At 33.5% G+C, this 13,203-nt stretch overlaps 1 protein-coding gene and 2 long non-coding RNA genes across 8 annotated transcripts in view; 2 read left to right on the top strand and 1 right to left on the bottom strand.

Moving 5' to 3' along the window:
• Positions 1-2,621: 2,621 nt before the first annotated feature.
• The window catches only part of LOC134267933 (WW domain binding protein VOPP1-like), a 23,540-nt gene continuing 12,958 nt past the window's right edge, over positions 2,622-13,203 (top strand). For 2 of the 6 annotated variants that reach the window (XR_009992256.1, XM_062750139.1), the window contains exons 1-2: positions 2,622-2,769; positions 5,583-5,617. Coding sequence is in view for 5 of the 6 variants with exons in the window: in XM_062750139.1 (XP_062606123.1) it covers positions 2,680-2,769; positions 5,583-5,617 (125 nt within the window). In the remaining variant the exon portion in view is untranslated. Of the gene's footprint in view, positions 2,770-5,582; positions 5,618-8,027; positions 8,052-8,238; positions 8,263-12,866; positions 12,891-12,954; positions 12,979-13,203 lie in introns of all 6 variants that reach the window. The other 4 variants (XM_062750142.1, XM_062750143.1, XM_062750140.1 and 1 more) reach the window with 4 other exon arrangements.
• LOC134267920 (uncharacterized) lies at positions 10,049-10,968 on the bottom strand. The gene is made up of 3 exons (XR_009992253.1): positions 10,829-10,968; positions 10,378-10,477; positions 10,049-10,094 (listed from the first exon to the last, which is right to left on the bottom strand). It is a non-coding gene; the product is annotated as an uncharacterized LOC134267920 (long non-coding RNA).
• LOC134267921 (uncharacterized) lies at positions 11,230-12,316 on the top strand. Its single transcript, XR_009992254.1, has 2 exons — positions 11,230-11,364; positions 11,716-12,316. It is a non-coding gene; the product is annotated as an uncharacterized LOC134267921 (long non-coding RNA).

The raw sequence follows: 13,203 nt of genomic DNA, 5'->3' as shown, positions 1-13,203 counted from the left end.
ACAGGTCATATCGAACACTCTTCCCACGTCTGTCCAGCTGACGTCATAATCGTCAGTCATCTCACTCTTCGTTTGGAGATTTTCCACGACGTCAATTTCCGTTCTTTTCTTTCGAAAACATATTACTAGTCGAGCTAGACATCGAGGGACAGGCTTCTCATGGGGACATGATTGAATCCGGGAACTTATGATGACGAAGACAACTACAAGAGCCCCGCTCACCACATACGTCACTAGCATGTAACTTAATATGGATACGTTCGGTTCGGATACTGCTGGTAACATATCCTGGATGATCGTTAGATAAACAACTATGGATAACAGAACCGTGGTGGAAAAACCCAGCCTTTCACCTGAATCGTTCGGCAGAAGAAAAACGAATCCCATTAAAAGCGAGAATGCTGATATTGGTAAAATCAAGCTAACTATGTAATAAGCTGTTCTTCTTTTTAGATGCAATACTACAAAAATGTCCTCAAGTCCATAAATGTTTAACACTGAGTACGTTTCGGAATTCAAGATCTCCCATATTCCATTTTCGGAATATAAGTCGAAATCGACGCGCGGTGATGTGAATTTAACATTTACAGCATTAGGCTGATAACCAAAAATGAAGAACTTCATAAAACATTTCTGGGTATCAAAAGGAAAATTTGTGACATCAGCATCACATATTACTTTGTATGCTTGCAAAGGAAACCAGGTACATTTTCCTGTGTAAAACACATCAACTGTAAGCAGGTCACTGCCTAGTCCCCGAATATCTTCATAAGGATTGGTGTTGATAAAATTAGGTAGCCATAGCTTTGTCTGTGGAATCGCAGTCATTTCTAATGCGTTATACGTGGCTGGATTCCAAGCAAATCTCTCCTCAAACCAACTTATGGCGAAGACACCAGTGAGGGATAATTTCCCTGCATTTAAATCGAATTCGTTGATAGATAACAAAAGGAAGGAAGCGTTTATGACCAGAGTGTCACTTCTATCCGTGCCGGGTCGTATGTCCTTGTTGTACCCCGTCAGGAGAGCAGTGTGTAAATTCTGTTCATCAGTTAACGTATATCCACACACGAAGGTTAAAAAACAGTGGTTAAAGAGTAGAAACCAAAGGACGCGTTCCATTTATATGCTGCCCCAACCACAGATTTATAATGAGGAGACTGTTTTTCTTGAAAACTATGCCTGCTGATCCTCTTATGCTCTGTCTGTTTGTCTATCTGTATCGACGCTAGATTAAATATAGCGATCTTGGCTTGAACCCTGAAACATTTGTTTCCATAAAAAGGATCAAAGCCTTTTAATCTATGGATTTATGCATGAAACTTTTTGAACTTTTAAGTATCTACATGAGCTGCTTTTTAAACTTTCATAGACTTGAAATTGAATATTTCTTAATTACCGATTGCATGTGTTTAATAAGTTGGAGAAATTCGTTTCTGCAATACTGCAGTGATTACTTATGTATAACTAATCCATGATCTGGCTTATAAATTTTACGTCCACCTTTTATAATTAGTGCATATGTACCGATATCATTGCAATTGATTGGAACGAACGGCGTTTTGATTAATTTGACAAGCACTTATAATTTTTTTTTTTTTTTTTTTGAAAATTCATTTTTATCTTTTTGATATTCTTTTCATATTTTTTACTTTCTTTTGGAGTATTAGACAACACTTGAATTGATGAGAAATAGACAAATTTATGCATATGAAATTGATTAATTTAAAAGATTTCTTGACAATTTCTCTTTCCAAATATGAGTCTCAATGCTAGATGTAAATCACGCATGTATCTTTAAATAAAGACATTTACGTTAGTCGTATATTTACTTCTCTTTAAAAAAATGTTCGATTTCATATCTAATCTGTCCCATGTATTTGATGAAATGAAATAGTACCCTTGTAATTAATTCAAGTGTTATTAACATTTAAAAGGCCTAGATTATTTAATTACTTAAAGGTGTAAGGAGATGGGTGAACATAACGAGCTACGAGCTATACGCCTATAGCGCAACAAACATGAAGGTGAAAAATTAAATCTCAATTGTATCAAAAATTTCCTTAATATTTCATCTAACATTAAAGTAGAAGAGCAAAGAATTTTTGCAAAACCACAAAAAACAGTTTCATATGCCATTCTTAAAAATGAGTGGTCTTGTTGTTCAAATTCTTATTCGGAAAGGCAGTTCAACTTCTGGAGGAGTCTAGAGAGCAACTTTTTTGAAGAAAAAAAAGTGGAAACTACTACTGAAGTTTATGAGAGGAAGGAACTAGAATCAGGAATCTACTACATTAAATTTCTTCATTACAGCGTCCAAACCAACACGCAATGAAGAGTAAAGGAGTTTAGGGGATAAACGGAAAGTTACTGTTTTGTCGCACCAACAATATTCGCCAGGTCTTTCGATCACCCTTTGACTTGTTTCATTTTCCAAACATGAAAAAAACACCTTTCAGAACTTAAGAATTAAGAAGAAACATCATAAGATCCGCGATTAAATCAAATAATTTTTGAATTATACAAGTACCTGTTGTTCGTGAGTATCGGATTTCGAGCAGCAGCAGCTTTAAAAATCTGTACATAACGTTAAAAGTTCATTTCTATCGGGTTCGGAATGCTAGAAATATCGAGAACAAAGGCAATCGATTTTTTGGTGCTGAAGCTGGATAACACGCAATGAAATGTTTTTATGGAGAAATGGGGAGCTGTGATGGACTCTCTAAAATATCTGGCGTTGTGTTAGTGCTGTTGGTCTTATTTAGTGAGGTATGATAAATGTCAACAGTTAATTTCCACCTTATGCTGCTGGCAGGCTGTCTGATATTCTCTCTCCGAGTCTCCCTCCTTCCCCCTCTCCCTTTCTCTCTCTCCCCCCTTTTCTCTTAAATTTTATTGTTAGATAATGCTTGAGAAAAAGTTCAAAATGATATCTTCTGTTCAATATGAATATTTCAAAGGTGCATGTAAATGATGAATATGGTGTAAACATGGTAAGTATGTGTATATTTTTTTTAATTAAAAGAAAAATAAGTAACGTCAGGTGCCTGTGATTGGTATAGAAGAGAAAAAAGGTACCTATTTAATTAAGGTCCCTGGAGAAATTACAACAATAGGCTTACTTAGTAAATTTTTTTCACTCAGTATGGAAAGTAAGTATGTTACTGAATATCGGTGAGGTCATGTTTCCTAATTTTTAAAGAAAAATTATATTTTCTCTCACTTTGTCCAATTAATATGACATTAAATAATTAAGTGCTTAATAATCAACAAACATATATGTCGTAAACACGATGCTGCTCGCTAGCTCTTCATTTTCTATATACACAACATTTTCAAGATTCAGTATAATGATTCTAATACTTTCTATCTATATCAAATATATCAAACAAATACTATAAACTGCACAGTTTGATTCAAAATATGTATGTACATGCCAAATCAAAGTATCCCATGGAAGATTCCATATGTGTATCACCCATTTTTTCACAATTAAAATATTCTTATTGTCATCTCCCTCGGGAGATGACATATTAAGATTGTATGCCGGAAGTGAAGTCCTAGTGTAAGCCTCCATTAATCTTTCGGGAGTCCTCGATGTTTTACAGAGTTCCAAGTAGCCTGTAAACTGGTTTTCTTTTAGAAGAACTAGCTTAGGAGTGTGCTATCTACTTTCGGTTTAGGCCTATTTGAAAGCCAAGGAAAATTTAGAAAAGAAGTACGATGCTCATAAATATCTATAGTTTCGGTGTGTCGTATACATGTATGTATTGATCCTCAATACTATGCCTTATTAAATTGGTAAGCCACACATGGAGAATTGACAATGACGTGATTTCTATATATAGATTTGTTGACGCGAAGGGAAAAACTGGTTCTCGCACAAAAGAACAAGCTTACAATTAGATTCTGCAAAAAAATGTATGAAGAGTGGTCAACGCTAATTTTATGTTATTTTTTTAGTCTGTAATTGGATTTATTAAATTAATTCCTGTCAAACTTTAATGATTAGCTGCTTTTAAATGAAGGATAATTATTGTTGATAATTCCGTATTGTGTTAAGAAAATATAGTTCAAGGAAAGTATTTGAATTTAAGTAAATTGTAAACACCCAGAAGCACAAAGACCGCTAGAATGAAATTTCACCAAAAATCGCCTTGGGTGCTCTCGCAGACGTCCATGCTTTCCATATATGTACTGCGGCTAAAAGAAACTGCGTACTTTACTGTGGAGTTTGCTGAATAAGTCATTTGGGAACTTCAGGTGTAATAATCTATATATTCATTGCATTAAAATATTTCCCTTTCTGTATTTCTTATTGACATTATGACATTATGACATTATTGATACCAAAGAGATGACATTTCAGGCTTTCTGGAAAGCCAAACTTGTATTCTTGATAAAATTGATATTCCAGGAACCAAGCTAGTTAGAATAACCAACAACCATGTGATCTGCTATTTATTTCAACAAATCATGTGACCCTAGATTCTCTATGGCCACACATAATAATAAATATTTACCTTGCACATTTTCAGTGTACATGTTTTGCTGCTTGGGTGTCATTGAATTTTGGGTAGGGGGGTGTGGGTGTGACAAGAATGTCTAGATTTTTATTTAAAAATATGCTTTAATTAATACTTCCCCTCGATACTATGAAAATTATTATATATATTAGCCCGTATGGTCTTCTTGGCAATTTTCAAAAGTTTTCAATTCAATTATTTATTTTATCAAATTAAAATGATCTGATTTGAAAAACAAGAAATATGTGTATTTTGTATTCTTAATGGTCTAAAATGTTATTTAATTCATTACAGTTACCTTGGGCTTGAAAGGAAGTTTTTAGCGTATAACGTTAGTTCTCTTTTGGAAATGTCATATGAAAAGAAACGCTAAAAGAATCTTTTCAGCTTTTGTGTAAGGAATACTGTAAATCATTTTAATTCCAAGGTGATAAAATTTCATGATTTCTCAAAATGTACCATTCGCGTTTGTTTCACGCTGCAGGAAATATTAATTAATTTTAAGTTTCTTAAAAGCATATTAACATCTTTAAAAACTAATAACAGCATTCACGATGGGTTTAATTTCGCGAAGAAATGATAAATCGCGAACATAGCGAAATTAAAACCATTGTGATTATTTGCCAATCTTTAGTATTTTAAAATGGTTGTTTTTTATTGGTATCTTGAGAAAAAAAAAAGAGCTTTCCTGCTGTTTTTCATTATCTGCAGAATACAATGACCTTTATTTTATGAAATATGATATGACTATTGGGGAAAAAATCCAAAAACGTATTATTTATGGTGTTATAAAATGGCAGTTCGTATGTACATTCCCCTACATCACTGTACACAGAATTATATCATAGCTGTGAGAGACTTACATTATTCTTATAAAGTTATTTTTATTGCATCATGTGTGCACGAGGAAAAGAAAATTATTTCAGTACTTAATATACATTACAATTATGGACTCTTTCAGTGATGACTGGTGTATATGATCCATATAATCAAAAAAAAAAAAAAATTAAGATATCTTTAAGATATCATTTTCAAACTAATTATTCTTTATTACAGGTTTCTGGTATAATTTGTCCCAAAACGGGAGAAAGGTGAGTAAATTTTGTGTCAAACATGTTTTGAGTGAATATGACAAATGAGTAACAATTAATAAATTGAAAGTAATAAGTTTTTAATCAATTATTGTAAACCAATGATTATTCGCGTCATCTTTTATTCCATCTTCGCTAGCCAAGGGTTTCTGATACGCTCCTCTCCTCATAAACCCTTGGCCTACGGTGTTCATAGAAATCGGGATTTTTTTCCAGAGTTCTGATTGGATTTCAGTACTCCCAGGTCGACCAATCACCAATTGTTTTTTGTAAATGACGATATTTGCGTTCAGGATACATCTTCACTCTTTAATCTCGGAAATGAAAAATGCAAGTAAACAACGATCCGTAAGATAACATTCAATTCTATGAATAGCCATGGTGTCATCCAATATCTTCTAAATATGTGATTAAGAATCTATATTGAAGCTTCAGATTTGTTCTATAAATAATGAATAAACATAACTCAATTATTGCTTCTTAATTATTCTTGAAAAAAACTTTAATTTAATTTTTTTTAACAAGTGTCTTTATTTCTGGCGATGACGCAATCTGTGGGTACCTGATAGATTCGGGATCACGTGACGGAAAACAATCCTGTCTTTTGACTTCACCATATGCCAAGGGTTTATGAGGAGAGTAGCGTATCAGAAACCCTTAACTAGCGAAGATGCTTTTATTCGTGATTTGTCAGTCTGAAATCAATCGTTGACAATTTGTTTTCGTGACTGAGGAAATATTGTCTACCAATATAAAGCAAAATATATGGTTCACGGCAATGAATATTCGCAAATTAAAGTAGATAGCAAAACTCGCGGATATTTCTTGCACGCGAATAAAAGTTGGTTTACAGTAATTAAATAGTATTCTGGTCAGTATGTTGCATTAGCACAGAGATACCTAAGGCTAAATGAATTACATTTGCTTTGTATTCATTAAGCCTATTTTGGGTTGAAAGCAGCTTCTAGCTACTAAATCAAGTACATTGCTAAATACAGACATCAATGTCTACCACATTCAGTCATGTGCTAAATCCAATCTTTGCCAACTTGTTGAGCATGATAAAGTATCAAATTATGTCTAAATATCCTACAAGCTTATATATAAAGGTACATTTACAGTATATTGATTCATTAGATTATGATTTTCTACAATAATAAGTTTGATTTTTTTTCTATCTTTGGTGATACTTTTTCAAGATTTATTTTGCCTTTTTAGCTCACCTGAGCCGAAGGCTCAAGTGAGCTTTTCTGATCGAAATTTGTCCGTTGTCTGTTGTCGTCGTAGTTGTAGTTGTTGTTGTCGTCGTAAACTTTTCACATTTTCATCTTCTTCTCAAGAACCACTGGGCCAATTTCAACCAAACTTGCTACAAAGTATCCTTGGGTAAAGGGGATTCAAGTTTGTTCAAAAGAAGGGCCACGCCCTTTTCCAAGGGGAGATAATTATGAAATTAAGAAAAATTAATGGAATTTTTAAAAAATCTTCTTCTCAAGAACCACTGGGCCAGGAAAGATGAAACTCATGTGGAATCATTCTCAGATACTGTAGATTCAAGTTTGTTCAAATCATGACCCCCGGGGGTAGGGTGGGGCCAAAATGGCCGATCAAAGTTTTACATAGGAAAAATATAGGAAAAATCTTCTTCTCAAGAACCACAGGGCCAGGAAAGATGAAACTCATGTGAAATCATCCTCAGATAGTGTAGATTCAAATTTGTTCAAATCATGACCCCTGGAGGTAGAGTGGGGCCAATATGGTCGATCAAAGTTTTACATAGGAATATACAGGAAAAATCTTCAAAGATCTTCTGCTCAAGAACCATTGAGACAGGAAAGATGAAACTCATGTGAAATTATCCTCAGGTAGTGTAGATTCAAGTTTGTTCAAATCATGACCCCTGGGTGTAGGGTGAGGCCAAAATGGCCGACCAAATATTTTCATAGGAATACATTGGAAAACCTTTTAAAATCTTCTTTCCATGTACTTCAAAGCCATGATTAGTAATATTTATGTAGAATTATCCTCAGGTAGTGTAGATTCTAGTTCTTCCAAATCATGATATGTGCTTTTTTTCTAGCTTATGTTCTCAGGTGAGCGCTGTGGCCCCTGGGCCTCTTGTTAGTTTTATAATAATATTTTTTAACGTATACTCTCTTTAGTGAAGGATAGTTCTGTTTTGCACAAAAAACTGTGGGATTTTTCTTATTAATTCCATCATATATGCCTAGAAATAAGAATTCCTGTTGTTTTTGTGATGCTTAACATAGTTTGTTCCTACTACATGTATTATAACAAAGGCAGATGTTTTGTTGGTAATCTGAGAGGTCTATTACCTTCTGAATCAGTTGTGAGTCATGCTGTGAGGGTAGTTAATCTGTCAGTTATTTCAGTACTTTCTTTCCTTCAGCTGTGAGTCGTGCTGTGAGGGTAGGTGTCGTGTCAGTATTTTGAGGGTTGGTGCTGTGTCAGTAATTTAAGTGCTTCTTTCCTTCAGCTGTGAGTCGTTCTGTGATGGTAGGTGCTGTGTCAGTTATTTCAGTACTTTCTTTCCTTCAGTTGTGAGTCGTGCTGTGAGGGTTGGTGCTGTGTCAGTTATTTCAGTACTTTCTTTCCTTCAGTTGTGAGTCGTGCTGTGAGGGTAGGTGCCATGTCAGTATTTTGAGGGTTGGTGCTGTGTCAGTAATTTAAGTGCTTTTATCCTTCAGCTGTGAGTCGTGCTGTGAGGGTTGGTGCTGTCCCCTGCGAGGTGAAATTCATAATTTCAGGAACTTTTATGAATCGTTCATGAACATTCATGATGTGTTCATGAACGGTTCATGACTGGTTCATAAAGATGGTTCATGAACTTTATTCATGAATATATTCATAAAATGTAGTTCATGAACAAATGATGAATTTATATGAATATTGGTAATTTTCATTTTAAAGACAGAAAAAATGTAGAGTTCAAGGTATTGTGAATGTTCATGAATTTTCATGAAGACTAAAATAATTGACAAAAATGATTGACAGAAAACACTCATTACTCTCATAATGCAACTTTTGCATGCAGATGCAATTGTTGAACAAGCCCCTGGCATAATTTATATTTAATAACATTCTTTCACCAACTATCTGAAAAAATAAATCATGAAATCTCTAAACATTTCGTGTTTTTCTTTAATTTTAATTAAACAAACACTGCATCACCACTGACAGCATTTTTTTCAAATTGATTATTTATGTTTCTTCATAATTTAAATTAAACAGTTATATTCATCATAATGTGCTTTAAATAATGTCATTTTTCATCACACAACTTTTTTCGACCGAATTTTCTCTAACATCAAACTTTAAGCAAGTTGCAAAATAAAAAATTCACAGTTTCTTTTACAATGTTTTTTGAGACAAATATAAAAGCATATACCACTCAGATGTACAATATAAGCACACTTTTTAAAATGTATGTATTCTCAATGAAACTGCAAAGTATTTTACATCAAAGGTTATTAACAGATATATCCAAGAAAAAATAAGATTACTGGGGGATCACCTTGGTTAAATTAATGATAATCAAGTTATGATATACATGTAATGCAGTAAACTAAAGTATGCATTTTTTTTTAAATAAGAGGTTAGATTCATTAAATGACATTGGCCAAGGACTGGGAGAGGTCATTGAAACCTCAACAGGATATACATTTACAATAAAGTGCCAGTGGCCCATGTACATTTACTGTACAAAATTAGTGACTAGAGTGACAAACACATGTATTAAATGCAAAAATATATGTAGTACACAACTACATTGATACAAAGATCCCATAAAAATGAACAGTTGCTATTTTCCACCAATGTACGTGCCAAAGATCCCAATTATGGAAGATACAAAACTTCTGACATGTTGCTAGAATCACATCCTCACAGATATCCCATGAAATTTGCAATAGAGGGTTGACAGATATTTGGCATCACCAACGGATTCACTTTTAGTACGAAGGCTCAGCAAGTTCGATGTTGATCATTCAAACAGACACTTCAAACTTCCCTTGCACAATTTCTGAAAGAGGAGATGACCATTTAAGATGTATCATTATTGATATCAGTATAAATATATGACAAATAATAAACTAAAGCTCTACAAACAATTGTTCTTTTCTACCTGGCAGATCAGTTTACTGTAGAATATGAATTCACTGTCTTGCAATTTTTTGTTCAAATTAGGATTAATTCTGATATTAAAATGTAAAAATGTGAAAAGTTTATAGACAACAGACAAACACAAGACTGTGACACTGATCAAAAAACTCACTTAGGTCTTAAAATGGCTCAGGTGAGCTTAAATGAAAAGGCTAGAGCTGAAGCTCAATGACTGACTAACATTGAAAAAAATTAATTTCAATTCATGTGATTTTATTGATTAAGAAAATAATGAAGAAATCTTACCATTTTTTTTATGCAGTTCTTGTCCTAACTCTTGTGAGCATCCGGATTCCTGTAAAATGCATGTATACTTCATAGAAGATGATATCTTTGATTAAATTTGATCCAAAATAATTATACATACCCATGCTGTTAGCATGTTTAGATTACCTTTCAGAATTCATTGTTAAAAATAATAAGGATATGGAAAGTAGGCATGTTAAGAATATAAATCTTTAAATGTTGTTTACTTGGCATAGTTGCAATATTTATTTTAATCTTATGCTTAAAGACATAGATTAATAAAATCAAAGTTAGTTTATTTGTTTTGAATGATAATTTGAGCTGGTTCTCACCATATTCACAAGCCTAGTGACTGATTGGTTAAGCATCTACATGTATATGCACTTTTATCAAAGGCCAGGGCTGTGAAAATCATCTCAGGCAATGCAGCAACTATTAAAACAATCGAAACATGCAAGATAAGAGCTGAAAATGGTCATGAACATGCATTACAAAATATATAATTAATTACATGTACATCATACTCTGTAAATGTTATCTTGAACAAAGGAAGGTACAGGTAAAATTCTTTACATCAGTTCGATTCCAAGCAAGGAAATTCGGGTTAAAATCAATGACCTTAATGATATGTATAGATTTGTTAAATAATGATTACAGAAATAGTGCTTGTCCTAACGATTTCACCGTCGGGCATATTTTATGTATGGTGCCCGGATTAATCAAAAGTAGCAGAAACATTCTTCGTTCGAGGACACATAAAATACTGTACAATATTGTACCTACCGGTCTTAAAAATGTCGTCATCTTCTTCCATCCCAAGCTGACCATGATCCCCCTGTTCGTGACACTCATTCCAACTTTCCTACTGTGGAACATCAACATGGTATTCGATATTTTTGAATTTCGGTGTTGTTAAAATTAATTGTTCATCGAGCCCGACTTCGATCCCGATGTTATTGTAATATTAGTCCAATTTAATTGATGACGTAAAAAGTTCGAATTCTTCATTGATAAAACTTGTTTTGATATAAAAAAAATTGTATTTTCAGTGAAAAATTATTCAGATAGTGTTTGTTATTTTTTTAAACAGAAATCTTGGAAATTCGAAACTAACGTATTTCTTAGCTCTACCGTACATTTTTGAAAAGGCGCAAACTTGAAAACGCGCGAGACGTTGGAAGTGGGAATTTGGAGAGTGGAAGGATCGGTATTTGTGATCTATAATATTTGCATAGTCACTGATCTTTGTCAACTTTTAAAGAAAATAACAGAATATGAAGAAGGAAGACTATATATAGGATTGATCTACTTCATAACTGGTGAGTGACAAAAAATGGAGGCAATCACTGAGTCAGAAATCTTTCTGTAAATGTTACTGTCTATTTGTAAAATTAATAAATATGTCTTTTTTTTTAAATGAAAGTTTTGTCTAACTTTGCTTTGAGTTTGGATCCAACCATATAACATACATTAATTATAGACTGAGACTCGAAACATTCATAGGCCTGGTTGATCTACAAAATGGCGGTCCAAGAAAATAGGCTTAAATTCCATTCAGAATGTTTTAATTTGGAAGTGCCTCTGATGCAAAATTAAAATGCAAGAAAATACACAAAAAAGTCTTATGTTTTACAATCATGGGTAATTTCAGAAAATCTTTCTTTTTGAAGGAAAAAGAGAAGCAGTTCACAAATGTTGATGAGCAGAAGACAAGAAACTCTGGCTGCAAAAAAAAATCTGAGCTCTTGAAAAAAAAAGAAAAAAAAGAATTGAAAATATGAATGATATTCAATCAAAGGGTCCAAATGATGAAATTCTGGAAATTCCACATGGAGAGACAATAAGGATTTTTGAATTGACCATCTCTGCTATAAGAACTGCTTGAAAGCTGTTACCCTGGTGCTGAACAAACTTTTCTCCTAGACTGGAATTAAAAATTGTTCAATTTCTGGCATTAAAACACAATTTGAAATATGCTGAGGAAGGACCCCCCTCTCCTTTTGACCAAGTAAGGTTAAACATTCTGCAAGGAGTTGCATTTGAATTGAAATTTTTTATACTTTTACCAGGAATGAACTACATTACTCATTTACTATGGTTTAATGTGTCAGAATTGTCTATTTTAAGTTTTTTGACAAAGATTTTGTTGCCATGGTTGGAAAACAAACAACATTTCTGTGAAATCTTTCAAGATGCTGTATTATAAATCATCTACTGTTACTTTTTTAGCATGACTTCATGCATTTTCATGAATAAACATGAATAATAATATTGGATTTTTTGTTTACAAATAAGCAAGAATATTCATGAATGCTAATGGTTCATGAATTTTATTCATTCATGAACATTCCTGAAAAAATTCATCAAATTATTCATGAATAGTTCATGAAGATGCAATGAACTTATTATTGGACATTCTTGAAATGATGAATCTTCATGAATATGACTGTTCATGAATTATTCATGAAAAAAAATATTCATGAATATTCATCAATTTTCTTTCATGAATAAAAATTCATGATTTGAAAATGTCCAATAATAAGTTCATAGGATCTTCATGAACATTTCATGAAGATTTCATGAATAAAATTCATGAAAAATTCAAGGAAATTCATGAATTATTCATGATCGTCTCGCAGGGGGTGTCAGTAATTTGAGTACTTTCCTTCAGTTGTGAGTCGTGCTGTGAGGGTAGGTGTCGTGTCAGTATTTTGAGGGTTGGTGCTGTGTCAGTAATTTGAGTACTTTTTTTCATTCAGCTGTGAGTCGTGCTGTGAGGGTTGGTGCTGTGTCAGTAATTTGAGTACTTTCTTTCCTTCAGTTGTGAGTCGTGCTGTGAGGGTAGGTGTCATGTCAGTATTTTGAGGGTTGGTGCTGTGTCAGTAATTTGAGTACTTTCTTTCATTCAGCTGTGAGTCGTGCTGTGAGGGTAGGTGCTGAGTCAGTTATTTCAGTACTTTCTCTCCTTTAGTTGTGAGTCGTGCTGTGAGGGTTAGTGCTGTGTCATTAATTTGAGTACTTTCTTTCCTTCAGCTGTGAGTCGTGCTGTGAGGGGAGGTGTTGTGTCAGTAATTTGAGTACTTTCTTTCCTTCAGTTGTGAGTGGTGCTATGATGGTATGTGTTGTGTCAGTAATTTGAGTACTTTTTATCCTTTAGC

The sequence above is a fragment of the Saccostrea cucullata genome, unplaced genomic scaffold (genome assembly GCF_032062105.1).
Source record: "Saccostrea cucullata isolate Sc308-1 unplaced genomic scaffold, CSIRO_AGI_Scuc_v1 ctg227, whole genome shotgun sequence".
Classification (NCBI taxonomy): domain Eukaryota; kingdom Metazoa; phylum Mollusca; class Bivalvia; order Ostreida; family Ostreidae; genus Saccostrea; species Saccostrea cuccullata.
Note: the sequence above shows the minus strand (reverse complement) of the source record. Positions and strands in the feature narration are given on the sequence as shown.